Source organism: Crinia signifera, chromosome 19, assembly GCF_055691185.1.
Source record: "Crinia signifera chromosome 19, ASM5569118v1, whole genome shotgun sequence".
NCBI lineage: Eukaryota > Metazoa > Chordata > Amphibia > Anura > Myobatrachidae > Crinia > Crinia signifera.
Genome location: NC_139226.1, coordinates 104,773,368 through 104,801,062, shown reverse-complemented (window position 1 = coordinate 104,801,062; position 27,695 = coordinate 104,773,368). Strand labels below are relative to the sequence as shown.

Sequence of the window (27,695 nt, the reverse complement as noted above, 5' to 3'; positions counted from 1 at the left end):
GATGTTGTTGAGACACATCTATCCCCTGCTGATAACTACTTCAGAGCCATGAGCAGGAAGCCGCTTCCCCTACAGTCATCCTCTGACCTCCCACCTCGCAGGATGCTCTACCCAGTCAGCTATTACTATGCATTCCTTCCAATACACTAATCCCAGAACACCTGACTGGCATATTCCATAATTTTCTTCTCACCATGAACACGTGTTATTATTACATATGTCTGTACCTGCCTTATTTTTCCTCTCCCTGCCTCTTGTCCTAGCATGTATAGATTGCTACCAGGATTATCATTCATACTTCTGTACTTTATAGTGTGTAGAGCAATGTATAATTAGTGGAGGAGGTACGCTACACCTTCCAGGAGATTCTTTCTGGCCAGTATACAGGGTTCACTGTAGATTCAAGAGAATCTCTCAGAATCCCAAACAAGGAACTGACTCAGCTTTGTTTGTTTGCAAAGCAAAAAAAGCACACAGATGGGCAAAACCATGCAGGTGGGGCAGATGTTACGGAATGGGATCATTGGGTCTACAGCAAGTTGTTTGACAATCATTAGGTTGATAGGGGATAGGTCGACATGATTCTAGGTAAACATGGGTAAAGGTCCACATGGCGTTTAGGTCGACACAAGTATTAGGTCGACATGGTCTAGGTTGACAGTCAAAAGGTCGACATGGGGGTTTTGACTGTTTTTGACCTGAATGTCGAGACAGTCGACATGGACACTGGTTAAGCAAACGCAAAAGCAAACAGTACGTACCCTCCCCAGAAACAATATAAATGCACATGCAGAGTGAAATCTCCCCCTTGCAAGCCTGCTAATTGCTTAGCGTGGTTAACCAGGGCCGAAACTAGGTGTTTCGGTGCCCGGGGCGGCAGTCATTTGGTCGCCCCTACCCCCCCCCCCCCCAAAAAAAAAAAAAAAAACCCACCAAATGACTGCCTTGGGGACAGGCAGCGGGGGTCCGGGGACTGGAGAAGGTTAACTCCGGCTCCTAGCGCTGCCGGGCGGTGGGCGGGAAGCAGATTTTGAAAAGACTTGCTGGACGCTGATTGGCTGAATTAAGCCAATCAGCGTCCGGCAAGTCTTTTCAAAATCATCAGCGCTTCCCGCCGCCAGGCAAATAGCGAGCGGCTGTGTATGTGAAAGCTGCCGCTACACCAGTCCCTGGACCCCCGCTGCCAACATACCTGTGTGCAGCCAGCAGGGGTAGGCAGCGTCCAGGGGTCCAGGGACTGGTGTAGCGGCAGCCTTCACTCAATCCATCTCCTAGCGCTATCTGCCTGGCGGCAGGAAGCGCCGATGACTTTGAAAAGACTTGCCGGACGCTGATTGGCTGAATTCAGCCAATCAGCGTCCGGCAAGTCTTTTCAAAACCTGCTTCCCGCCCACCGCCCGGCAGCACTAGTAGGAGCCTGAGTTAAACCACCAGTCCTCCGACCCCCGCTGCCCATCCCCGGGACCACGGCTTGAGCCAGTGTTAACCCACCAGTCCCTGGACCCCCGCTGCCCATCCCCGGGACCACGCTGCCGGGACCTCACACTAGCGCCCCCACCCTCCAGCGCCCGGTGCGCGTGACCCCCTAGCCCCCCTTCCTAGTTACGGCCCTGCGTTAACCATTGTATGATATTTAAACTGTGAGCAGTCCTTGTGTAGCCCAGGACTTACTCGGCAGGTGCGATAGAAACAGGCTGTTTGGGGCTGGAGCTGATGTCACGTGACTTCCCCTAAAATGGCTGTGTTTCCCTGCCACTCCCAGATGACGCACGGGCTTCCTGTCATTCAAGGTGCATTTGCCAGTGTTAAAAAAGTGTCAGGATTTCATTGCAGTATATCCTCCTGCATGCGTACTATGGGCAGTACATATGCGCATGTTATCCCCAGGCCTGCCAATTGGAGGTCGTGCAGTTGCAAGGGGAGTTCGATGGTGAAGCTCTGTGCATGTGCAGGGCTTGTATGTGGGCGCCTTCTGAGACTTGCATAGTCTCCGAGTCGCTGGCAAAGGGTGGAGTGTAGGAGGCGTGAAGGGGTGGAAATGCTAAACATCAAAGTGCATTTAGAAGGCTTTAAAGATATGCGCTGAGTAATTCAAACTGCCACACGTGTAGGAAGGGTTATGCTGCCCAATGGTCTCCTGATCCAGCTGCCACTATGTGAAATATGTGTTCTACTTCACAAGCATGAATGACTTATACCAGGGTTGCCTACCCTCCCGCAATGGTCGGGAGGGTCCCGGAAATCGGGTCAACCTCCCGGCCCCCTGTAAAGGGGGGCAATCTTCCCGGAATGTGGCCAGTCTCTCGCGCCACCTCCCTCCCCTCGGCAGGGGGGTCTGTGGGAGCAAATGACGCAAATTGCGTCTTTGTAACCCTGACCCCACTGTGGAATGCCTGAAGGACTGACAATGCATGGCAGGGGGCATGGCCATGAGGACGTGATCATGCCGACCACGCCTCCACTCCGGATGATCCACCCATCAGTGCCCCCCGCCTCACTGAACTGGCTGCCCTCTCCCGGAGATTACATGAATCATGTCTTTTGTAGCCCTGCCCCTCACTGTGCAATGCCTGAATTGCACGGCAGGGGCGTGACCACGAGGACGCAATCTTGCTGACCATGCTCCCACTCCACCCCATCAATGCCCCCCCCCCCCCCCAGCCTCACTGAACTGGCAGCCACAGAAAGTAGGCAACCCTGACTTATAGCTGTATACATACTGTATAACCACTGCCTAGAGGTTAACCCCTGCACAACCTGATCAATGCAGGGGTGCCAACAGTGCTGCTGGGCCTCAGTAAAAAGCCTTAGCAGGGGTGCGGGCGGGTGAGAAATCCGCTTAGGAACAGAGAGGACAGGCTGCCGCTGCAACTGCCTCCCTCCCTCCCCCGCTCTGCACACAGCACTGACACGGCACTAAGCAGCGTGTGCTGGGCTAGTGAGAGGAGCAACAGCCTGTCCTCTGTACTCGCACTGCCTGGCTAACTGCTGCATGGGGGGTGAGGGGGACCCAGGACTCTCCATCTGACCTGGGTCTGGGTCTGGGTCATTTTGACAAATTCACTCGGCACTCAAAGGGTTAATAAACAGCATTTCTGATTCTGTGATTCTATTACCTAATTTCCCCTCTTTTGATCTCTTAGTTCTCAACCTATGAGGTCACTTGCTATATAAATGCATATAATTGCCCAAGTATACTATTAGTCACACCGAGCGCTGCAAATACCAGCATTTCTGGTATATACACTCATGTCTTTACTGCATGAGGAAATCGCGTTGACTCACTTTGGAACCTCAGGATTTTCACTGCCTGCTTCTTAGCGCTTTGAACTCGGTTTCATTGTCCTTTAATAACGATGCATTTGTTCACTAAAACAATAAAATAAAAATAAAAAAACCCTTCTCTCTAGCATCCCTTTAAATCCGCCCTTTAATCCTATGGAGCCCGTGTGCATAGTACGATGCCCTGTTATAGGAGCTGTGATGCATAGAGGAGGGGGCCTGTGCATAGGAGGAAACTATTATGTGTCTTTTTGTTGGCACGAGCACTGTATAGGGTTTAATGTACCAACAGCTGCTGGCAGTCACTGGAAAAGATGCAGCTGCGGACATCTGGGACCAGATGTAACCAGCTCCCCTGCCTCCATCCCCACAGTCTTTCCTCTGACCTTGAGGCTTTGGAGGGATTGTGTATCTCAGCAATGTAAACCCCAACTGTTGTGCTCTATGGAATGTTAGCCGTTCCACTCGTGTAATGTGCTCAGGAAAAACAACTTGAACTCTTATGGGATAGTAGCCACCAGATTGTGGTCCTGATTCAGCCCTGTTCACTAGATTGTGTGTAATCACAGGTAAACGTCGCCCAGCCAAACGACAGCCGCCCACCCAGTGGCGTAACTATAGCCCCGCAGCCCCCGCGGTGGAGGGGAGGTGCTTAAATGGTGAGGGAGCCGGGGGGGCTGCGGGGCTATTGTTACCCGCTGCGTCTGCCCGGGACCTACCGCCGTCTAATCAGTCTGCGGTCCTGCTCTCCCGGCTCCTGCTGCCATAAAAAATGTGACACAGAAAATGGCTGCCCCCATACTGCAGACAGTTTTTCCTCCTCTAGCATCCTTAAAAATGGTCTGCTGTATGGGGGCAGTCATTTCCTGAGTAACACATTTTTTATGGCAGCAGGACCAGGGAGAGCCGGACCGCAGACTGATTGGCCGACGGCAGGTCCTGGGGCAGATGGCAGCGGCATTATGTGGAGGGGTAAAGGGGAACAGGGGTGGGGGGCGCTGTCAAGATTTGTGCCAGGGAGGTGGATATTTCATAGTTGGGGCAGCACGGACGGTGTAATGGTTAGCATTACTGCCTCACAGTGACGAGGTCATGGGTTCGATCCCCACCATGGCTCTAACTGTGCGGAGTTTGTATATTCTCCCCGTACTTGCGTGGGTTTACTCCGGGTACTCCGGTTTCCTCCCACAATCCAAAAATATACAGATAGGTTAATTGGCTTCTAACAAAAATTAACCCTAGAATGTCTGTGTGTGCGTGGACATGTGGTAGGGAATATAGACTGTAAGCTGCACTGGGGCAGGGACTGATGTGAATGTTCAAATATTGTGCTCTGTAAAGCGCTGCGGCATATGTATGTGCTATATAAGAAACTGTTAATAAATAAATAAATAGTTACGCAACTGTACCCACCCCAAGCAGGCATGGCCACACCTGAGTTAGCAGGGAAACGGCAAGTGTTTTTATGGGGAAGCCCATAACACGTTGGACGTTGGACGTTCCCCTGCTCATTACTGACTGGCACATTTTAAAAGATCCACAGGTGGAGCTAATTATATCACTTGTGATTCTGTGAGACCTGCGAAACATGCACTGTGTGTGGGGTCCTGAGGACCGAGTTTGACAACCTGTGCTAAAATAGAAAATCTCTCTGCAGTAACTCTGTTGGGGTGCCGGACGGGTTCCCGACAGTCGGGATCCCGACAATCATTTACTCGACGTCGGGATCCCGACTGTCAAAACGCCGACAGCAGGGTGCCCGACGGCCACCCGCTATTTTCCCTCGTGGGGGTCCCATAGAGGGAGAATAGAATAGGTGGCTCGCGTAGCGAGCCACCGTGCCCGCAAGGGGCTTTTTTGCGCTCGCCATGCTGTCTGACTCTGGACAGTCGGGATCCCATACCACACCCCTCTGTTGTTACTAGAAAAGCAAATTAACTAACCCAAAGAATATCATCCCTCTGAATTTAGAATCGTAACCGCAGCAAAGTGATTTTGTTCTTACATATGAGAGATCTCTTTTCTCAGCAAAAGAGACTGACTAATATCAGCTTTAACGAGATCGTCACCTATTTCAGAAGATTTAACATCATCAATAACCAACATTAGTGAGCAGATCAATCCCTGACTAATGTCATTGTTGCACACTGAAGCCTGTCATCGCTGGTTTTTGATACTCGCAAACAGATTTTGCGGATCGTCCTACTTAAGCAGAAACGAGTTAATCAGAAGCTTAGTGATTTTGACTGAGCCGTCTGGAAATAGATTTAAAATCTTGCCTGTTTGTGGTCACAGCTAAGACTTTTGCTCCACACCGTGCATTTACTTACATGTCGCTTCTTGTCCACTGACTGGAATGCTTCAAGCTGAACTCCACTCACACAATGGGCCTCACATAGTGTTCAAGGCAATTCAAATGCAGATGCTCCAGCTTTGCAACCATGGGAAAATAAATGTCTATATTTATCCGCGTCTGTATAGTAAATTACCAGTTATCAGCACCAGGGCGGACTCGAACCAGATTATAATTGGCAAACATAATGCACTGGGAAACAGACATACCTCTTTACTGAACGTTGCCTATGTGAGAGAGCTTCATTGCAGCAGTTAATCCACCACAGTTGAAAGTAGAGGTGCAGCTTAAATGCACACAATTCTGCATTGAATTCTGCATCGTAAGGGTATATTGTATAGTTAACAATGTTGTCATCATGTTGTTTAAAAGTCTCTGTAGCTATCACAAGCTAATAACCTGGGATTGCAATACAATACAGAGAGCATCCCAGTGACCACCAAACAACATATATAGAGCATCCTAGGGACCACCATATATGCTAGGAGTATCGCACTATCATACATACAGTTTAGAGAGCATCCAGTTACCATTCTACTATACAGAGAGAATTCAAGTGACCAACATACAATAGGGAGAGAGTCCTAAAAATCACCATACAATACATACAGATTCCCAGCAACCATCATATAATACAGGCTGTCTCCAAGAGACTGCCATACAATTCAGAGAGCATCACAGTGGCTGTTATATAATACAGAGAACATCACATTAGCTGTCATATGTTACAGACAGCATCACAATGACTTTTATACAATATATAGATCATTACAATGACCCGTGTTCAATACAGAGGGCATCACAGTCACTATTGTAAAATGCAAAGCATCTCAGCCAGTGCCAACCGAAATATAGCTTCCCTGTGATCGACAAATACAGAGCGCATCCCAGTGGCTGCTTTGTAATATCATACCCTGACCATTGATTAGACCTTTCTCAAAAATTATTAACTCTTTCAACATAACTAACCTATTTTAAAATACCTCCTCATCTCCATATATAACACCTATGCTACTACTATAGATTTTACACTCTAAGCTGAACAAGTGGTGATCAAATGTTCATGATCAGGGGTAGCTGTCTCCAGTCCTCGAGGCCTACCAACAGTTCATGCTCTCAATGTCACTAGTGAAGTAACCTCGATGTGTAATGACTACACCTGTGCTCCAGCTATGTGGTCTAGAAAATATAAACTGTTGGTAGTTCCTGAGGACTGGAGTTCTCTACCCCTATTCTAGATGATAAACAAGTGTATCACATTGAGACTTCTGCCAGTGGCATTGTCACAATGCCACTAAGTAACTAATGTGTCTGCTGCAGTAATAAATATCCACTGGAACCAAGAGCTACGAGAAAAGTTATTCCTCGTCTAGCTAGTGAAAAAAGTTGTTTAACTCTGAAGATATATTTCTACAAGACCATTAAATACACAGCACATCTAGATTAATCTACAGATTGTCACAATGCTATTGCAGACATTTGGGACTCTGATTCCATGGCTGTCTTCATCCATATATTGCAGAGCAAAACTACTTTACAGATACCATGAACCATGATACCATATATTGCATACACACCCCCAAAGTTTGAACCATATGTTGCACAGAGGTACCAACCACTTAACCCCCACTGCCACCAAGCCCACCAATTGCCAGACAATTGGTGCCCCCTGGGCCCTGGCTCACATAGATTTAGTGCTTGCTTATATGGGTCTAGAACGGTTCTCAACCTGGGATATGCGTTCACCTGCGGGTACGCTAAAGAACGGTTGGGAGTACATGAAAATAATACTTGCAATAGTGTAAGAAGCGTCCCGATGGGGGAAGAAGTCTCCCGTGGAGACAAACCATGTTGCGTCACTTCCGGTCAATCAGCGCCATCATTAGCGTCTCCTTGTGCTTTTGCGCGACCAGCTATCCACTGCAAGTTACCTGTGCTGCCCTCAGAGGTATAAAAGGAGGGCGGCAGCAGCTACTGTAAATCAGCGTTCATCTGCCCCACGCTGGCACGGGTGGAGAAAACAGCAGCATTAATCCTACAGGTGTTAATGTGAACTCCGGAGACAGTACACAGCCAATCAGTTACTGTATCCCCCAATGCGATAAGCCATGAGGGTGCACTGTTAAGCCACGAGGCTGCACTTCTCCCCGCAGCCTGAGGACCTGCCAAGAAAAGCCAGCATTACAATGCACCCCTGTGTTATCAGGCAGTAAAGCCAAAGATTCCGCATTTTATTCAGCATCTATGGGTTACCACACAGAGAGAACACTAAATAATTGAACAGCTGCGAGGGTGAAAACATCATGGCTCACCCACGTGCCAAATTGCATATGCACCACTTCTATGCACTTCTTTTACCTCTGTATACTATTGTACACATGAATTAGTATGAGGTGTGAGTCAGTTTTAGTAAGTGTCTTTGTAAATCCCCCCAAATCCCCCATCTGTCACAGGATATAGTCACACCTCTTACTGTAGGTGAATCTTTATGTGTAATGCAATGATCTTCCATAAAGCCACATGTATTGCTGCTGACTATGGCACCGATTCAGACCTGATTGCTGGTCTGCGGGATTTTCTACGCAATTGAATAAAGGAATAAAATATATTTACCTACAGACCAGTTGCAGAACTTGTTGGTTGTTGGTCCAGGGGCATAAATGTAATTTATGCCCCACTCATCCGCCCCAACCCAAGTTTACAATGTACAACAAGGCAGTGGGTGACGGGGAGAGGAAGAGGCAGACAGTGGAAGGTAGGGGGAGGCAGAGTGTGAGAGGTGACAGGGAGAGGTTGACAGAGGAAGACAGTGGGTAACACAATGTCCTGCGCAATGTGGATAACGGGGCATATACCTTGGTGGAGGCAGGAACATAGTGGTCCCTGCTATGTCTGTGACAGGGCCCCCCACCCCTTGGCTTTCCTCAGTTTAGCACTCAGTCAGTCAGACTCTGACCGTGCCAATTACTGAGCTGACTCTGATTTGCAGACAGAAGTGAATCAGAAAACAATGTACAGCTATCTGTTAATTAGCGGCATGTGACTGTGAGCATCAGCGCTGATAGGTGGCAGAACTCCACTATCAGTCTGGAACGCAAGGTCATCCCTGCCTCTGTAAAGGTAGTGGGGACCACCCTGCTGTCTGCAACATTGCTCAAAATGGTCTGTGGGAGGACCAGGGGATAACTAATTTCTGGCAGTGGCGTAACTAGAAAATTACATAAACACCCCCTGCCCGCCATAAAATAAATCTCCCCCTGGAACCCTGCCTTACCCTTAAAATGTGCCGCTACCACCGCCACTGCCGGGACCCACAAATCTCCTTGTCTAAGTGTTATACTTGCCAACTAAAAGTCCCAGCATGTCCTGTCATGTGTTTCATAATGGCTGGAGAGGCGCAGCTTAGCCGGGTCTGTAGTAAAGATTTGTTTTCATTTTATGGGCCTAAAATAACTTCACAAGCGAATATGCTGAGATTTATTTATTTATTTCAGTGATTCTGTCCCCTCAAGGAGGAACACGGATTCTTTTCTTAATTTACCTTCTAATTACAATACTAGAACACGCGTGCTCCTACTGGCTAAAGATAATCGGCGTTTTACAACTGAAGCGCTGCTGAACTGCACATTTTGAATCCAATTTATTTTCAAGCGCATCCATCCTGAACACTATATTTATACACCCAGGCACCATCCTGGTGTTCAATCAGGCAACTGACAAACATTCAACCTTAGCGTTAGCGCTGCTGTAGAACATCATATCAATGACCTATAAACAATTGCTGAGACGCCAATTCCAGAGCGCGGAATTCCATATCCACATGAAGCTGACAATCCTACTTGCTGACGAAGCATGTGCCGTCTTATATCTGCCTTTATGTCTTTCTAGGTATATTATTAAAAAAAAACTGCTTTGCTGCAAATAGAATGCTAAGCTGGTGTAATTCCCAGTCAGTCAGATATATGGAACTTAGAAATGAGTTTGTATTTAAACTTCTTTAGTGATAGTAACCCAACATGCAAAACTAGTGTCATGGAAATGAGTGACCAATAGGGGGAGCTCTAGGTAGCCCTTAAAGTCTACACTCAGAGTTTCAAACAAAAACAAAATAAGTCTGTCACGGGGATACAAACAACCATCTATTCATGGTGTATAAATCAGACTGATGTGTAACGTGAGTTCACAATGTTGACCAGCAGAAGGGGGAACAGTGTTGAATACTGGACATTTCTGGGAGCCTCAGGAGAAATGTTGGGCAATTGGCTGTGGCAGAGCATATAATGCACTGCTAGTTGCGCTCAGCAGGATGATTTTGTATGTCCAGAAGAGTGATAGCTGCTGATCGTCATACACTGGGCCTGATTCAGTACTGATTGTTAATGTGAGAATTGGCAGTGGACTGTGAGGAGAAATCCACCCCCCAGACAGAAAGAGAAAACGGCTGTCGCTAAATTGGGAGATAATTGCAAAAAGATCACTAAATCGATAACTACTCATAAATCCATATGCAATTCCCGAACCATCTAAAGCAGTGGTTCACAACCTCAGTCCTCAGTCCCCCCCCAACAGTTCACGTTTTCCAGCTCATCACCATGGAAGTGGTCATCACTGACTCTTCTCAAAAACTCCGGGGGACACTTGCGTTTTTTTCAGGCACACCCGGAGAACAGCAGGTTTCGACCGCCAAATGCTGGCTTCCTGTCAGTCAAAGTCCAGCCATACCCATTTTCTATTGCTATTTACCCTTGCACATGTGCAATACATACGGTACGCATGCGATAATCGCTCAGTTTGAAAATTCTCTAATTATCGATTAATTCTAAATCAGGCCCATCGGCTAATCAGTAACTCGACAGCATTTCCGGTGGTGCTCTGCTGCCTCCTTCTCAGTGACAGGAGCCAGATGCTGCAGTCACACTTTAGAACCCAAGTCCTCGGATACTGCTGAGAACCCAGCAATCTGGTGTCACCCTTGGATGGGCCCGCACCCCCATAGTGACAGCTCTGGTTGTAGGATCTGCAATTTTGTTCCTAGCAATGCCTCTTGGGACAGAAACCATTAACAATATCCTATGTATAAGAGTGTTCTAGAACAGACACCTGGAAAGGGAAACGTAAGGTAAAGAGTATATGCATGATTGACCGTATCCACCTGAAACATCTTCTGGATTAGAATTACGCTTTAGAAATGACTGCACTGCAATAGTCTGTGACACTGACTGAATAAAAAGACAAACAGGGCGTAACAATAGATAAAACAGGAAAAACAGTGTAACTCAACCCTGTAATCCTTACTTTTCTGTATATGGTTAACAGACCTTAAACAAAGTATTGTATTCTTCTAAACCATCACGTCAGGGGAACACTGCTTTGAATTACACCCCTGGCCATGAAATGCTACTCTTTTGCCTTTCGAAATCGCTCCGTCGCCATGGTTCAGAGACACTTTTGTCCCAACATAGCTTTTACTGTTGTATTTAAACTCCACAAAGACTTAAAGTGACAGATTTAAATCTTAATTTGTATAATAGTTGTACCAGACAAATCCTGCAAGAAAAGGAAGCAGAAAATATAGAATTCTTATAAAAGAGAGATTATAATAGAGATTGAAAGAGATTTATGTTTTTATTGTAGTTTGTCCCATTGCTTGAAATACAAGTTCCTTTTCCAAACTCTGCTTTAATGTAACCGTAATATAAATATATGTATAAACATAGCATGATCAGAGCAGTAATTAAAACTCAACCACATAAAGGGTGGAATTCAATCTTAGCCGCTATTTCCGCTATTAGGGCAGTACGGACGGTGTAATGGTTAGCATTACTGCCTCACAGCGCTGAGGTCATGGGTTCGATTCCCACCATGGCTCTAACTGTGCAGAGTTTGTATATTCTCCCCGTACTAGCGTGGGTTTCCTCCAGGTGCTCCGGTTTCCTCCCACAATCCAAAAATATACTGGTAGGCAAATTGGCTCCAAACAAAATTAACCCTAGAATGTCTGTGTGTGCGTGTATATGTGGTAGGGAACATAGATTGTAAGCTCCACTGGGGCAGGGACTGATGTGAATGTTCAACTATACTCTGTAAAGCGCTGCGGAATCTGTGTGCGCTATATAAGAAACTGTTAATAAATAAATAATAAATAAATACATGGGAAATAACAGCCCTAGCCTATTCAATGCTGCTGTTTCCGACATCATTGAAGGCAGATTTAGACAAAACAAATACGCCTTTGTCAAAAACGTCCGTTTTTTCCAACACCTTTTCCAACACGCACGCTTTCCGACACTCGACATTGAATTCTATCTGTTGAGTTACAGTCAAGCTGACCAAAAACGACCCGGAAATTTCCGACTGTCACGTCATCCCGACAGTCTGAATCCCGTATTGAATACCCCCAAAAGTCAGATAATTTGCAGTCAGGGAAGCCTCACAACAAGGTAATGGTTACTAACCAACAGTGCTCGGGGTACTTAACCCATAGCAAAAAAACAACCAATCAGAATATAGCTTTTATCTCTTAAGAGCAAGTAAGGCATCTGATTGGTTCCTTTGGTTTTAGATAAGTATTGTTAAATAATCCTTACAACTAGAAACATAATTTATTCAGTTAGCATCGTATTTCTTCTGAAAGGTCTAATTTGTCATACTAAAAAAATCAGCATTTTACTTTGGATAATTCTACAACTATTTTCTTTGCAAATCAAAACGAAGCGCTTCATGGATTTTAGCCCCAAGCATACTTTAACAAAAAGGTATGCCTGTATTATTGTACATTCTGCATCCTTACGCGCAGAAGTGTCTTCATACACTACTGCCGCAGTAACACCAAACAGCTCTTGTCGCAGCGCCAGGTCCCTGGGTCCCCCGAGGGTCTTTTTGTGTCTTTTACGCTCTAATATGCGTGTGATGTGACAAAACCACTTCAGGAGACTCCAGTTCGATATGCAACACTTCTGAATCTTTGTACAACTGAGGCTGGGTCTGTATACGACGAACTACTGTATGTTTTTTATTCACATCAACTTTCGTTGTGATGCATTGCAACTTTGTACATATATAAAACAAATTCCTCTGCAGCTAAACTTCCAGCCCATTGTCTCTAGTACAGAGTGTAGAATTTCACTGCGTCTGCCACTAGCACACACGGGGGGGGGGGGCTATTGGGGGTTCTGAGTACCCAGAACCCCCAATAGAAAGCAAGCATGATAGTACAAAGCCCCGCCCATTCATGGCAATTTGCCAGGAATTGCTCGTCAATGGGGATGACAAGTTCCATGCTATCCAGCATTTTGCGCTGGTTTGCGTATTGAGGCTAGGTGCATGCAGGGCTATATTATCACATGCCTGGGCTCCTAGGCTTACAAATAACGTCTATCTTTTGCCTCATTTCAGTTTGGGAAGCAGAGCTTAGGCTATCATTTACACTGGCAGTATTCACACGGACACGGATATCCAGTTGAAATATGGTCTGCTGATCACTTTTCTCACAGAGTAATAATCTTCCTTTTCCCTTTATTTGAAATAGTGTCAGTTTGCTATTGGTCACGGACTCTCAATACAAAACACAGCTGACTAGGAGTGGCACAGTGCAGAGCAACTTTAACCACTGGAGCTCTAGCTCACTGGTACAAGTGGCTCCGCAAAGAAAAATTGATGGTCCTTTAGTCTCTGAAGGACCCCAAGACTTCCGCCTGGTCAGCCTTTTGGATTGGATATAGCCCATGGCGTATGAGGCAGGCCACATATGTATACAGTGCAATATGCCAAATAGGGCCGCAACAAGGGAAGGCCTAGGGGTCACATGACCTGTGTGCTGGATGTGATACCCATACATATATGCAGAGGGGGCGGTGGCGGGGGATGACGACGGAGGAGACATTACTGCCTTGTCCCAGTTTTGGCCCTTATGACAAATTAGCAATAAGAATAAATACCTATTAGGAAAAGGTATGGGTCATTGAGTCAACCCTAGTCGACATGCATTGGGTTGACCACTTAAGGTCGACAGGGTTGGAAGTTCGACATGAGTTTTTCACTTTTTTGTCCTAAATATCAACATGAAAACTGCCTAAGCGTACTGCTGCGTTCGCCTTGCTACGGACACGGTATCTCGCTGTGCCTGGAACACTATTATATTCCCCCGCTATGCTGTAGTGGATGATAGGGAGTCTCGTCTGCTCAAAAAAAAAAAAACGTGAAAAACTCGCATCGACCTTTTCACTGCTGACCTTCCCATTGCCGACCTAATGCTTGTGTCAACCTTCCAAGCCTGTCGACCTATTTTAGGTAAAGAAATTTGATTTGGTCCTAGACCATCAACCCGGGGTACCCCTGCGAGAGCATCTTGGTACCTCTTGGTGGTTAGGCACACAGTCTGGGAACCAATGATATAGTAATTCAATAAAGATGCAACACTATTCATTACAGTCAGCTGGTGTGTGTCGGGAGTATTGACTTCATGGTGGGTGAGGTCCTAGGTAACAGGTATTTTGAGAACCTAGTAAAGTCCCTGGATACAGTAAATGCAGACAGTGAAAAGCATAAGTCTAGATAGAGGTGTTGCTTGCAAATGACTCCAAAAATACTGGGCTGAAATATTGCATCTTTCTTTCCATACATGTTCAAAGCAGCGCGCCATAATTACATGTGGATCTGGATGAGCAGACCATTTGGAGAACCACAATATCCATAACCCACTGGTGTAGCTGTGCAGCAGCCCCTATGCTGGGGGCTTGCAGGAGAAGCAGTGCAAGAACAGCTGGAACTAGGGTGGCCAATCCCGGGATGGGGATTGCCGGGATCCTGGGATTTGGCCTCAAAATTGCCAGGATTTTAATCCCAGGATTGGAGTTTCCCATCCCAAAATTTCCAGATTAGATTGTGCATGCGCAGTGAAATGCTGGTCAGCGTCTGAACACCCGCTTAGGCGCTGCCTGGCTGTTCTCGATCCCTGGAAATTCCGGGATTGAGCATTTTTCAATTCCGAATCTCAGGATTGGCATCCCTAGCAGGAACGGTCACAAAGGTAGGGAGAAAATAAAGTAACATCCTAAAATTGACAATATATCAATGAGACACAATGCAGAGGGCACCACAGAGTTTAAACAGTGATACAGGGTGAATTATTTTATAAAGCTTTATTTTATAAAATTTACATCACATTTGTTTTATCCACTAAATTGTACATGATCAAATTTTGATCCTCCCCAAAAGTCCAACATTGGGAATTCCCACCCTCAACCTAGCATACATTACACATAGGATAATTGTAAAACCAAAATACAGAGAACAAATGAAAGTACCGTTACAAAATTACAGCACAAAATTCACTAAGATGCTGATCCCCTCATCCTCAAAAACAGGATAGGAGACTATCCGTACTGTAAGAAATGGTCTGTGAAGCAATACGTGTGCGTTTATACATGGAATGCATGTACACCTTAGTAAGTTACGTGTAAAGAATTGCTGAACACATTGCAATGTAACCGGTATTATATACAAACAGGGATGCAGTGACAGCCTCTGTCCTTATGACCAAAATACAGAGCTTCCAAGCACCAGAAGTTCACCATTGGAGCTGGCATTAAAAACAGTTATTCTCCAATCAGTTATATTACTATTACCTCCGTTGTGCCATGATTTATAAATTTGAGTCCCGATCATTGGCTCTTATCAATGTTTGTAAGGTAAGCAAAAAAAAAAGCAAGTAACTTTGTGTCTGGAACAAACCATGTTGTCATGCATTGGTGGGGGGTAGATACATTTATAGTGTATCTGTGCAGGGTAAATACTGCCTGATTTTGCATGTAGCCCCCAAATGTTAAAGTTTATCCTTATACTGCAATTAAGATTTCAATTTGAACACACCCCACCCAAATCTAACTCTCTCAGTGCAGTGCAGCATGGTTTGCCCAGTTGAGTGCTTTTTTTTTAAAACTTTATTTAAAAACACGAAACATGACAAAAATATTAGGACGTACCAACACAGGAACCAAGGACAGACTTGAGTTTGTATGCATTTAAATGATATGATATTGAAAGATTTTGAATGGTTTTAAACTACATTGTGAATTGCTGAGCACATCGTTAGTATTACACATGCTGAGAATTGTAATATTAGTTTATTGAGCATGGCGTACCAGAAATTGAATTGTAAGCTCTTGAGAGCATCTTGCAGATGGAAAACAGTGGCACATGCAAAGACTATAGGCCAAGCAACCAGCAGAGGAAATGTGATCCAGTATGGATGTCATTCTGACAAAAAGGGATACTTATGGGAAAGAAAATAAAGCAACCCAATTTTTTGGTATGCTGTACCGGTATTTGCTATGTTTTCAGTATAAATTAAATATTGCATCATTTTTGCTGTATTTTTTTTTTTCTGAAATCTGTGATTTTTAAAAAAAAACTTGCCTCTTAATGAAGACAAATTTTGGGCCCAGATGCCCCATACATTATTAATAAAAATGTTTATTGCATTTGGATCTCGATGTTCACAGGCTGGTGTAGATACATGCTTGCAGCTGTATAATTTTTTTATTTTTTATTATTAAGATGGAAAATTTGAAGTAGAGGAAACCTTTTACAGAAAGAGCCTGTTCGTGAGCCGTCAAGTGAAACACTATCTGGAAACCAGTGTAATATTTTCTCTCTCTGCAGAATAACATTACCATTGGGAGGCTGTATTTCTAAGCTTTCCATTTCCAAGCAAGATGCTAAACAACTTCAGCTCATCCAAACAGTCATCAAATCGATATGTAAGGCAGCTCTAGTTTCATAGTTACATATTATTGTTAAATCTGTTGTTTCCTATATGGCAGGCATTCCCAACCATGGTCCTCAAGGCACACCAACAGTGCAGGTTTTAAGCCCCATACACACGGGGGGATATATCGCCGGGCGATATATCGCTCAGTGTCCCGTTTGCATCAGCGACCAGAAACTGCCGGGGGGAGCCTGGCAGTGGAAATCAGCTGGTCGCAGGAACATGGTCCTGCGGCCAGCGGTCACTACGGGGGAGAAAATGGGAGCGCGCACCTGGCGATATATCGCCGGTGCACACTCCCATTGTGGGCAATATGGTCACACAGAGACCATATTGCCTGCGATATTAGACAAAATTGCCCCCGTGTGTACACAACCATAGGGATATCCAGGCTTCAGCATAGATGGCTTAATCAGAATCACTCAGGTACTAATTAAGTCACCTGTGCTCAAGCCTGGATATCACTAAAACCTGCACTGTTGGTGTGCCTGGAGGACCGTGGTTGGGAATGCCTGCATTAGTTGGTCATTATGGGGCATACACTCGGGGTGACTTTAGTCCCCTGCTAAGCGATGTAGCGCCCCGTGTGTGTGTATGCCCTGTAAACCCAACCTAAATGGGCGATAGCCATGATAAAAATCACCATTTGAATATCGCCCCATGATCTCCCGTCACTTTAGATGGGAGATCGGGAGCAATAAAACATTTAAATTCCCCTCATGTGTCGTATTCGCACTACTAAAGGGAAAACACTACAGTGTAAGTGTACAATGGCCACTAGGGCTTGCAGTACGATTTTCAAATCGCGGAAAGGTTTTGAAAGCAGCGGTTGATGCTATTCGTCCTGCCGCTCTGTTATGGTGTGAAAAGACACCGGATGTATAAGGACAGATCTGGATTTCTTATTTAAAGATACCAGACTCAGGCTGCAGGAAACCTCATCTGCCCAGGGGACCTGGCCTTAATAGGTCTTACACACCTGTATGATGAGAGAACATGGAAAAATCAATGCTTCACATAAAAGGTCTTTATTTGATAATCTGTCTGCATAAAACACTCACCTTAACCTCCATAAAGGTATCTAGCTCAATGGGCCTCGTTCAGTTGAGTTTCTGTTGATTACATAGAAGCAGCAGTGATGGTTCTAATACAGTAATACAGCAATAGGTGTCATGGCTGCATTACTGATCCCATCTGCGTCCTTGGATGCAGGAGAAGATCTCCTGAGCCACCATTAGCCAGCTCTGTGACCCACGGGGTTATGCAAATGGGATCTACAGCTTCTACCTAGAGACCACTTCCCTTCACTGCAACAGCAGTTACATGCATCTGATTGGAGCAACCGAGTCTGTCTCCGCTCCCTCTATGCCCACAGCGATCCGAAATTCGGCCCCTGCCCAGATGGTCGGGTTTCCGCATGCGCATTTCTGCGCACGTGCAAACCCCGACTGCAAACAGCCGTGGTGAGTTACTCACTTGCCAGGCTGTTTGCAGCGGGGAGGGAGGGAAAGGGGTGGTAGCCTCTCTGGGACATGAGAATGCCCAGCGTTTTCTGGGAGACTGATGCCACATGATGTCAGCTACCCGCCCTGTCATATGTATATGTATATATATATATATATATATATATATATATATATATATTACATCACATCATTATACATCTCCGGACTTTATTGTTACTGCTCTAGTGCAGGCACCCATATCCTCATTCCTCATCTACATATGAGTCTGTGCCGGGCCAAATCATTATATATATATATATATATATATATATATATATATGCGCACTTACCCCCTCTGTGTAGAAGGAATTGAAGCCAACACTCAGTGATGTAAGTGAAAAAACAAAGAAACTTTTATTGCAAACACATCATTGCAAATAATGACAGCTGTAGAGACCTGACAGCCGTTTCAACGGCTCCCAGGCAGTTTTCATCAGAACTGCCTGGGAGCAGTTGAAACGGCTGTCAGGTCTCTACAGCTGTCATTTTTTGCAATGATGTGTTTGCAATAAAAGTTTTAGTTTTTTCACTTACATCACTGAGTGCTGGCTTCAATTCCTTCTACACAGAGGGGGTAAGTGCTTTTGTTCATGTACCTATGTGCCCTGCACCAGCTCAGTTATTTCTTAAACATTTAGGAGTGCCTAACCTGCAAAAACCTGCTATATATATATATATATATATATATATATATATATATACATATATATATATACTGCTGGAAACTCCACATTGGTAGAGTTTATACTTCAAGTTCTAAGCCAAAAATTAAAAACCTGCCTCTCTCTCACCGGTTTCCTATTTTAAATTCAAATATATTAGCCTTCTTCATTACATGAACACGTTATGCTGGCTTTATTCTTAGTATTTTACAGGTTTACTGCTGTCCTAACCATTAAATGTGGATGTATTTTACATTGCTTTTATTGCTCTGTATTCTAAAATTGAAAAAATAGTTTAAATACATCTTTAAAAAATCAGCTCATTGAGGATGAAGTACACAGGGGTAGATGTACGAAGCAGTGATAAGGGAGGAGAAGTGGCCCATGTCAACCAATCAGCTGCTCTGTAAAACTTTATATTCAGCAAATTATAGATGTTACTTCAGTGCTGATTGGTTGCCATGGGCCACTTCTCCTCTGGCTCACTTCTCCCTTATCACTGCCTCATACATCTAGCCCACAGATACAAGCTGTACCCGTCTCGTGAGTCTAGGCTCTAGTACAGCCATTGGTGTACTGAAGAGCTTCTTGACATCCTAAACCAGTGCCTGCTAAGAGCGGTTTGCTGCATGGACCAATGAGAACCTGTAGGCTCTGTACTGGTTCACGCATCGCTCAGCAGGATTAGTGTCATAGCCCCAGTTATCAGTTATTGCTCCATTTTTTCTGGGGCTCAACTAAGGGGAGAACTGGGTCAGGTGTGTTACCATCATACCCAATTATCCAGCTTTAAAGGACAACTAAATACCTCAATTAGAGATTGTATGCATGAATTATAAAAAAGCTCTCTCAGCCAATCAGTGGCCACCCATTTATTTGAATAAGAAATCTGCCTGTGTTCCACTACTGCAGCCTGTTCTCCCAGGGAGCTGCCGGGGAAATCATCCCTTGGCCTTTAGTAATTCTCCCAAATGGCAGCTGCAGTTGACAAGCTAACGGCATGATGCCATAATTTGGCCCCACCACAGCATACACACTGATGAAGGTCCACAATGTAGGTTACCGGGTCACTACCCAATGCCCACTGATGCGTGATACAAATTAAGTTTGCATTGTGGGTGGGGAATATATGGCTGTGTAGACCATGATGCCTCAAGTATCACCCTGACAAGTCCACCCTGAATTTTTAGACACCCCCTCTGCATCTCCCAAGAGGCACATGTATAAAAAGTAGGCAAATAGAACCAAAATATGTTTAGGAGATTGATATGAGCCACTAGACCTGTACTCAAAGATCTGGTTCCTTGCAGTCGCTGGTGCACAGACACATGTATGCATAAACACACAAACATAAAGGATGGGAACATGAATATTTTCCATAGTGTACAATTACGCATGGTAAATGAATGAATATAAATACCCATACAGATATGTGGTTACTGTGAAGCACAAACAACAATACTGTACCCAGACCAGTGGAAGATTGGCCCAAAAAGACTATTCTTATATTGGATGTTAACCGGGGGTGGATTGGCAACTTAAAGCAGCCTGGAAAGTTTTGCTGATGTGGCCCGACATGCACCGCACCAGAGGTACTGTATAACCAGCTTTGTAACTATGGCAGCATCATTGGATGGCAGAGTTACTGTACTGCAGAGGTGGAATAACAAAATGAATGGGGACCATGCATTGTAATGAGTACGGTGGGCTGACTGCGGTGGGTGGGGCCACATGTCCACAAACACAAGCCATCCTTAGTTACATTATCCCTGTGCGCACTATGTCCAATCCTCCCCTGGTGCTAAATCTGCCCAGTCATATAATTACTTAACCAAAAAAGATATAAAGTGCTCAGTAATGTTGATTCAGCCGATAGTTTGGGTAATGCAATACATTGACTTTCTGTCATTTATAATCAGTTTTATGTATATGATAATCTTACAAAAACAAGGGGCATTGGATTCCAAAATGTCAACATTTCTCTTTTTTTTTGTTTTAAAGAATAAAATCTTAAGTCAAGCGAGTTGCATTCCTACACACACCAGGTTACATTTCTTACAGTACTGCCATAATACCTACTGTGCACTATGACCCCACTCTGTTATAAAGTATTACAGTTCACCTTTGCAGATTTCTTTCAAACATTGATATTTGTTTTCTCTTGTAATCACAGAGCAGCTGTGGATGGTGTTCTGTAGATGGCAGCGGTGGCTGCCACTTTGTAAGTGCCATATTATTTGGAAGGAAGCTTGGAGAACCGGAGCAATGGCAAAGTTCCATGTCAGTAAGTTAGTACATAAGTCTTGGTCAAAATATATCTATCGTGATCCAAACAGAAATAACACGATGCGCAAGAAAACGCAGACCTTTGTGAAACTACCTGTTCCACGTACATTTGCCCACACTGTAACATGCAGGAGCAAATGCGGGGTGGCATAGCAGCTTCGGGGTTTTTTTGTCCCTGGAAAGAAAAAAACTTCTCAAGAGCGCACAAAAGAAATAAAAAAAAAAAAGCAAAAACAAAACAAAAAAACTACAAAGTACCCACAAATGTTTCCAGTGTTTGAGAGAAAGGAATGGAAGAAGGCAATGGATGTTTTTTTTTTTAGAATAAGATTAAAATTGATATGCTGAAAGGTACTGGGGTTTTTGTTACCCCCCCCCCTTTTTTTTTTTTTTAGGGCTGTAATCAGAAATTGTGTATTAGGAATATAGCGTTGTGCATCACTTATAGTGTATGCGTACTGCCATGATGTCTTCTACATATTTGTATATCTCTCTGTTCAGTAGTATGGGTCTTTACATTCTTTATTAAGGATAGCGTCATATAATTGTGTCTTTTGCACAACGGCTAAGTGTTTGATGTAATTAAAAGCGTGCTGTGTTAGTGTGTCAACGTGTGAGAATGAACACTTCAACACAGTGACCCTGTCTATACGGTTTTGCGGCATAATATGACAGCGCTGTAGACATGTACCGGGTATCAGCATTTCCTAGGTCACAGTGACCCTGCAGTTGTGAGGCATTAAAAAAAACTTTATATTTATATATCAAGAAACAAGACAAAGCTCCGATCACGTGACCATTACTCCCAACAGCCTTCGGTCTTTCCCCCATCTTATGGTTCAGGGCGTGTGCATGTCCAGCCACATATTTCAGTTTATTTGGCACATTCCTCTCACACATACCACTCCTTCTTTGAGATGAAGGAACCATCATTCTGGGGCACCAGACTATCGGGGAGATCCTCAGGCTCATATTGGAACCCTAGAGTTCTATCCTCACCATAGCCACATCGATCGCCCTCTTCTACTGTAAAATAGGGGCGCTTAGATTCATCATCATACTTTGGGCCCAATTTGCGCCCGTCTATGCCCTCCTCGTCTTCCTCCTCTTCATAGCTGCTGCTTCCGACTGGGCCTGGTTTCTTTTCGTCATCAGAATCCTCCGGGTACTGCAAACTTTGCGCCATGGGAGGGTGCTGGGCCACGCCAGCCTTACTGTACCCATTTCCATAGACGTGCTTCTTAGTGTTGTAGTCGCCCTTGAAGGTGTGATGTCTTTTCCGAAGCAAAACAAAGAGGATCACCGAAACTGCTAGCACTAGAACCGCTCCGCCCACTGCGCCTCCAATGATCGCAGCTGAGAACATTGGGGATTCTCTCCTGTCCGTCTGTTCTGTAGGAGTCGGGGTGAAAGGGAATTCTGGGTAGGAAAAGACAAGGAGAGGGAAAATATCAAGCTCTGGCTACATGCTAAAACCCATAAGCAGAGACGCAAATTTTCCAAATTAGTGTTGGACCCGGACATTTATTCACTACGGTCAATGGACCCCATAAACCATTGCACTTATTACTTTATCCCTCTCTAAAGGCAACTAAAAGTCGCTCCCTTCTTTACATTTTTATTTAATGGTCCAACAATTTCTAAAAGTTCAGTATAAAACAATTTTTTTTTACGTCAACCAGAACAAAATATTGTATTTTTATATAGGTTATACTGTTAAATGTGTATGATTTACAGACGTTTAAAGTACATGCATAATAATTCAAGGCTTTCTGATATTATTTATAATTTGTAATATCTAATTTCTCAATTACTAGGTATATAACATTTTAGGGCGGTATTAAATCTTGGCCGCTATTTCCGAAAGGGGAAATAGTGGCTGTCGCCTATGCAATGCTGTCGAGATCCATTAAAGGTGGATCTCGACAAAACAGACCCAACTTTAAAACAAGTTGGATCTGATTGGTCAAAAACAGCTGCAGATTGTCGAATTCACAGTGGTTTCTCGACAATCCACGTCCGTTTTCGCCGCCACGCCCACTTTTTCGCCACTCGACAGGCGGAGCATTGAATTCCAGTCGGAATCCCAGCTTGAATACCGCCCTATACTGCATCTTGTACTAGCAACAAAATCGCTACAATAATAACTTGCCGACTGTCCTTGTAAATGCTGAGATTAGTGATTATTAGTTGGGTTAGTTACTTTCGCTATTATATATATTGTAAAAGAGAAAACTAAGTCTAAAAATGTAGCTGATTCCTAATTCAGTCATATGCGTTATCTTGTAACTATTCAGATCAATTTTCTAGGACAAGCTTTCAAGTTCCTAACATTGCGTCCCTGCTTGGGTAGAGGGAGCGGGAATGGGAAAAATTAGGAAAAATTCAGGTTTGTAGGGGAGGAAGGGAAGGGAGTAGCAGGACATATGAATTCTGCAGATCACTGAATGGGAAAAACTAATTAACAGCTGAGAGATAGAGTCAGTTACCAATTAAAGAGGGAAAAAAGGAAACATTTCTCTACAATTAGCAAACAACAAAAATAGTTAACTTATCAACTTTAAATAAGCAGACACTAGATCACGGAGATACAGAGGTAGGTTGATCATTATGCACATAGCAGCCTGCGCCAGAGAATGCAAAGTATCATGAAAAAAAAAAAAAAAAAACATTAGCGCAGGAGTTCAATCAAAGCAAGATGAAACTAGAGATGGTTTAGTTCTGCAGAAATCCGAAACCACCCAAAATTTTGTGGAACCGAAACAAAACCCAGTCTAAAAATGATCCCGTTTCGAATCTTCCTATGGTTTAGAAATTGGATTTGGTTGCGGATTGAAAAAATTACATGATTTTATCTTTTTATTGGTTTATTTCAATAATTATAAAAAAAAAAAAAGTTCAATTTAAATCAAACCAAAATCCAAATCAGAACCAAACACTTGAGGGTAGTATTACCAAAACATGATAATGAATTGTCCACATACATCTATCCTCCAACATACTGTAAGTCTTGTTAAACATAACATGTCAGCTCCTATGTGACTCTCTAGCGCCCGGCTATTTTTTATTTATTTTTATTAAATAGCATATCATTTGCAAAACAGAGAGAACAGGTCACACAAACAGCTTCTGCTGATAAAAATGATATTCAACATGCAATGTGTGCCTGCTGCTGGATCTGCATAGGAAATAAAATGTTACAGTGTTTTCCAGAAAAACACTGTAACCTCGCATTTTGAATGCAGATCCAGTTAAAAGGGCTTTTACAGCAGGCTAGATATACGTGGACCCATCTGCTGAATTGAGTTAAAACTAAGATCATGTAGATTGTAACTAAGAATAAAAGACAGGAACCAGTTTTTCCAGTGAAAGGCTATTTCTTATAATGCTACAGTAATGGGGCCTACACATGGGGCAATTCCAGGGCATTTTCTAAGCAATCTCACAAGATCGTTTAGAAAATGCCGCTACAGATGGAGCATGTCTTATCTTTGGACGGCGATCGCCAGACCCCTTGCGCTGGCGAGCGCCGGCGACAGAGACTGGGACGCGCGTGCGTCTCACATGCACGCGTGTCCCAGTCTCTCGACGGTGGTGATGCGGGTCCCTGCCTGTCTCCGCTTCAGGGAGACAGGCAGGGTTAGGGGGGAAGGGGGGGCAGCGGAGCGCCGATGGGCATCGGGGGAGGCGGCAGGGGAGGTGGCGGAGACCCGAGACAAGGTCTGTTGCCACGGTGCGCGTGGGCGTCTCGTGAGCGCGCGCGCCCCTGGCGGGAGCCGGTCGCTGGCGGGGCTGGCGACAGAAACGCTCCATCTGTATATTGCTCCGTGTGTAGGGGCCATAGCGATAGTGATGTGCGGCCCCGTACGTCGTTTTTCGCCTGGTAATTAATATCCAGCATGCTGGATAAATCTACTTGGTCATCGTCAGAGCACTGTCAGATCGCTTAGCACACAGCGCTGTGTGCTGAGCGCTCTTGCTTTGGTTTCTGAGCGTTCTAGCACCGCATCTCCCCGTGTCTAGGCCCATTACTGACAAACCCAAGCGTACATAACCAATATACCATCATTTCTGGATTGTAATAATCTATGATGCTTACACCAGGAACCTTATACTCAACACATGTAAAATAAAATGACACTGCTTGCAAGTCCTCCCCACATTTAGCTTAGAATAGGGCAATGCGCTGTATAACTATCACAATGTGATCAGAAAGGACACAATCAGATACCATGGAAAGATACGTTGGCTGATGACACCAGAAGTACATCATTTCTTTCAGCCATCAACTGTACAATTAATAGTAGAATAAAACACACAATGCATTTCCATTCCATGCGTACCGCATCACTGCATCCTGATCGGATCTGTGCAAATAGACACGGAGTGTGTAGCCAAACTGCTCATAAATCCTATTGGATATCAATAATCTCAGATTGTAACATGTGCCACCAGTCTCAGGCTATAAAAAGCTATTGGATCCATAGACAGTTTAATTATCCTATGCTGGAATGCAGATGATTTGTGACTGTAATCTCTGCGCTGGTACAGCCGTTGCCCATTATTAAGCATCTTGCAAGTTGCAGTAACTGTTGCGATTGCATCGTTTTATCCGATAGATTTCAATGTGTCAAAGACAATATGTTTTTGCCTTCTAAATTATTGTCGCTTTATAATATATGGCCTAAATTGCCAATACTGCGCCGGTTCCTGCACACGCAACCTTTTACATAATGGGGGCCATTCTGATTGACTCAGTAAGCTGTGAAGCTCGCAGCTTACCGAGTCCCTGTGATGCTGCCCTGCCGAATACCCATCGCCACCGCAGTATCCCGATATTGATAGGAAGGCACATCCGCTTGCATCAAATGATTTCCCCTGCCTTCATAAATATGAATTATATTTTCAGCCACTGGGGTGAAGACAGGACAGGCAGTTGACGTCATGTGACATCTCCCACCCGCCCACGGCAGGCATTGGCCTGCCCGCGTACCCATGGGAGTGCCCAGTGTTTTCATGGGGAAACCCATGAAATGATGGACGTTCCCATGGCCCTGCACCACCATACCCCCGACCCTCCCTCTTCGCTGCACCCCCATTCGCAGTCGGGGTTGGCACATGCGCAAACCCCAACCATCGGGGCAGAGGCCGAGTGCGGTTCACTGCGTGTGAACCAGAATCGGCCCCAATGGTCATAGGGGAAGATTCTCTAAAACTCTCCGCCCCCCTTCGCCACCCATCACAATCATAATTATCGCATATGTTCTAACATATGCGATAATTATAGCAAAGGACAGCTCTTGCGTTAAGAGCTGTCCTTTGTGGTGAGAGTCGCCGGGTCCCAGCACGTCCCGGCGGCTACCCCTCCCTCCCACAACCCGGCGCTGCTGCGGGGGTCCGTGCGGGGCGGCGGTGGGTTTGCGTTGGAAGCCCATTGGCTTCTATGGGGCATCGCCAGATTTTTCTGGCGATGCCCCCCGCCGGGTTACCCCGGCGGGGGTTGCTTAGAGAATCCCGAAATGCGGTAAAAACCCAGATAACGGGTTTTTACCGCATTTTCACCCTAGAGAATCTCCCCCATAGTGTGAACACTACAAAGATGCTTCATGTTATCCAGCTATTTGCCTTGACTACCAAAACTTTCCATTTTTGACCATCACATATGTAACCAAATTGAGCAGGTTTCAGAACAATTATCTGGGTCCATGTTGATACATTAAAAAATAATTCCATCCCAAACTGAAAATTATGAAACCTAGGTAAGTAAAGTTTTAGGGCCAGCTGCACTAAGCTTCAAAAGTGATAAAATGGAGAGTGATAAACAGCCAGCCAATCAGCTCCTGCCTGACATTTTTCCAACACAGTCTGTGATTGGTCAGGCATGAGCTGATTGGCTGGCTGTTTATCACTCTCCATTTTATCACTTTTGAAGCGTAGTGCATCTGGCCCTGTGAGTGGATTCAACATGCGGTATCCAACACAAAACTGGAAATTGTACTTCAAAAGACAGAGGGGCATACATATTTGCAAATATCAATACTTCAAACTGTATCAGCAACTAATGTACCTTTATTGGCTCTATAAGGCAATTCCACACCTGAAATGTAGAAGTTACTGTGTGTTGCGGACATGTCAGCACACTGTGCTGCCAACAGTCAGGTGGGGGTGCGTTGCTGACAGTGAGTAGTGTATATGTAAGTGATGCTGCTGGTTAGTTGAGTTTGGTTGCAAATGGTTATGTGACAGGTGAAAGTAGTCCAGGTGTGTGATTACTCTGGGAAGCATGCGGTCATTGGGAAATAATGCACAGAATGTGATCTACTGTATCGAATCAAGTTACTGAGTTTCTGTCACTTATACCATGATATATATATATATATTTTTTTTTTTTTTCAGCGATAAAGTTTTCCTCTACTTTTATGGCATGTGTGTACATAGACAAGAATGTATCCATGGGGGAGCCGAAGGGGAGGAAGTAATAATACTTTCATTACAACCACTGACTGGATGCTTATCCTTGCAGTTCCTATGACAAAGTTCTTTGTTTATGACATGTGCAGTCTTGCAACTATTTCCTGGCTCTTGAAAGGGTACAGAATCATTCTTTGCTGCTACCAAAATTCCTCTTTCATTCTGTTGTGGGACAGACATGCTTCCACCCGGAGAATAAAGAAAACCTGTTCTTTTGTTCAGTGCAACAACTGCATACTGTAGGTGCGGCGTAGGCTACATCACAGCTACGTCGCATAGCTGTGCGGTGTACACTGCACATTCGCTACAAAACCACATACAGTACTTGATAGGTTTGAGACAAAACGAGTGACCATTACAAATACACT

The 27,695-nt window shown here is 44.6% G+C and overlaps 1 protein-coding gene across 6 annotated transcripts in view; it reads right to left on the bottom strand.

Annotated features, from left to right (window-relative positions):
* The window catches only part of NECTIN1 (nectin cell adhesion molecule 1), a 173,446-nt gene that overhangs the window by 72,658 nt on the left and 73,093 nt on the right, over window positions 1-27,695 (bottom strand). Inside the window, exon 6 of one of the 6 annotated variants that reach the window (XM_083163066.1) lies at window positions 21,233-22,275. The exons of the other annotated variants lie outside the window; for them this stretch is intronic. Within the exon in view, the coding sequence (XP_083019192.1) occupies window positions 21,749-22,275 (527 nt within the window). The 3' untranslated portion in view covers window positions 21,233-21,748. Of the gene's footprint in view, window positions 1-21,232; window positions 22,276-27,695 lie in introns of those variants that run through there. 6 annotated transcript variants of the gene reach the window in all.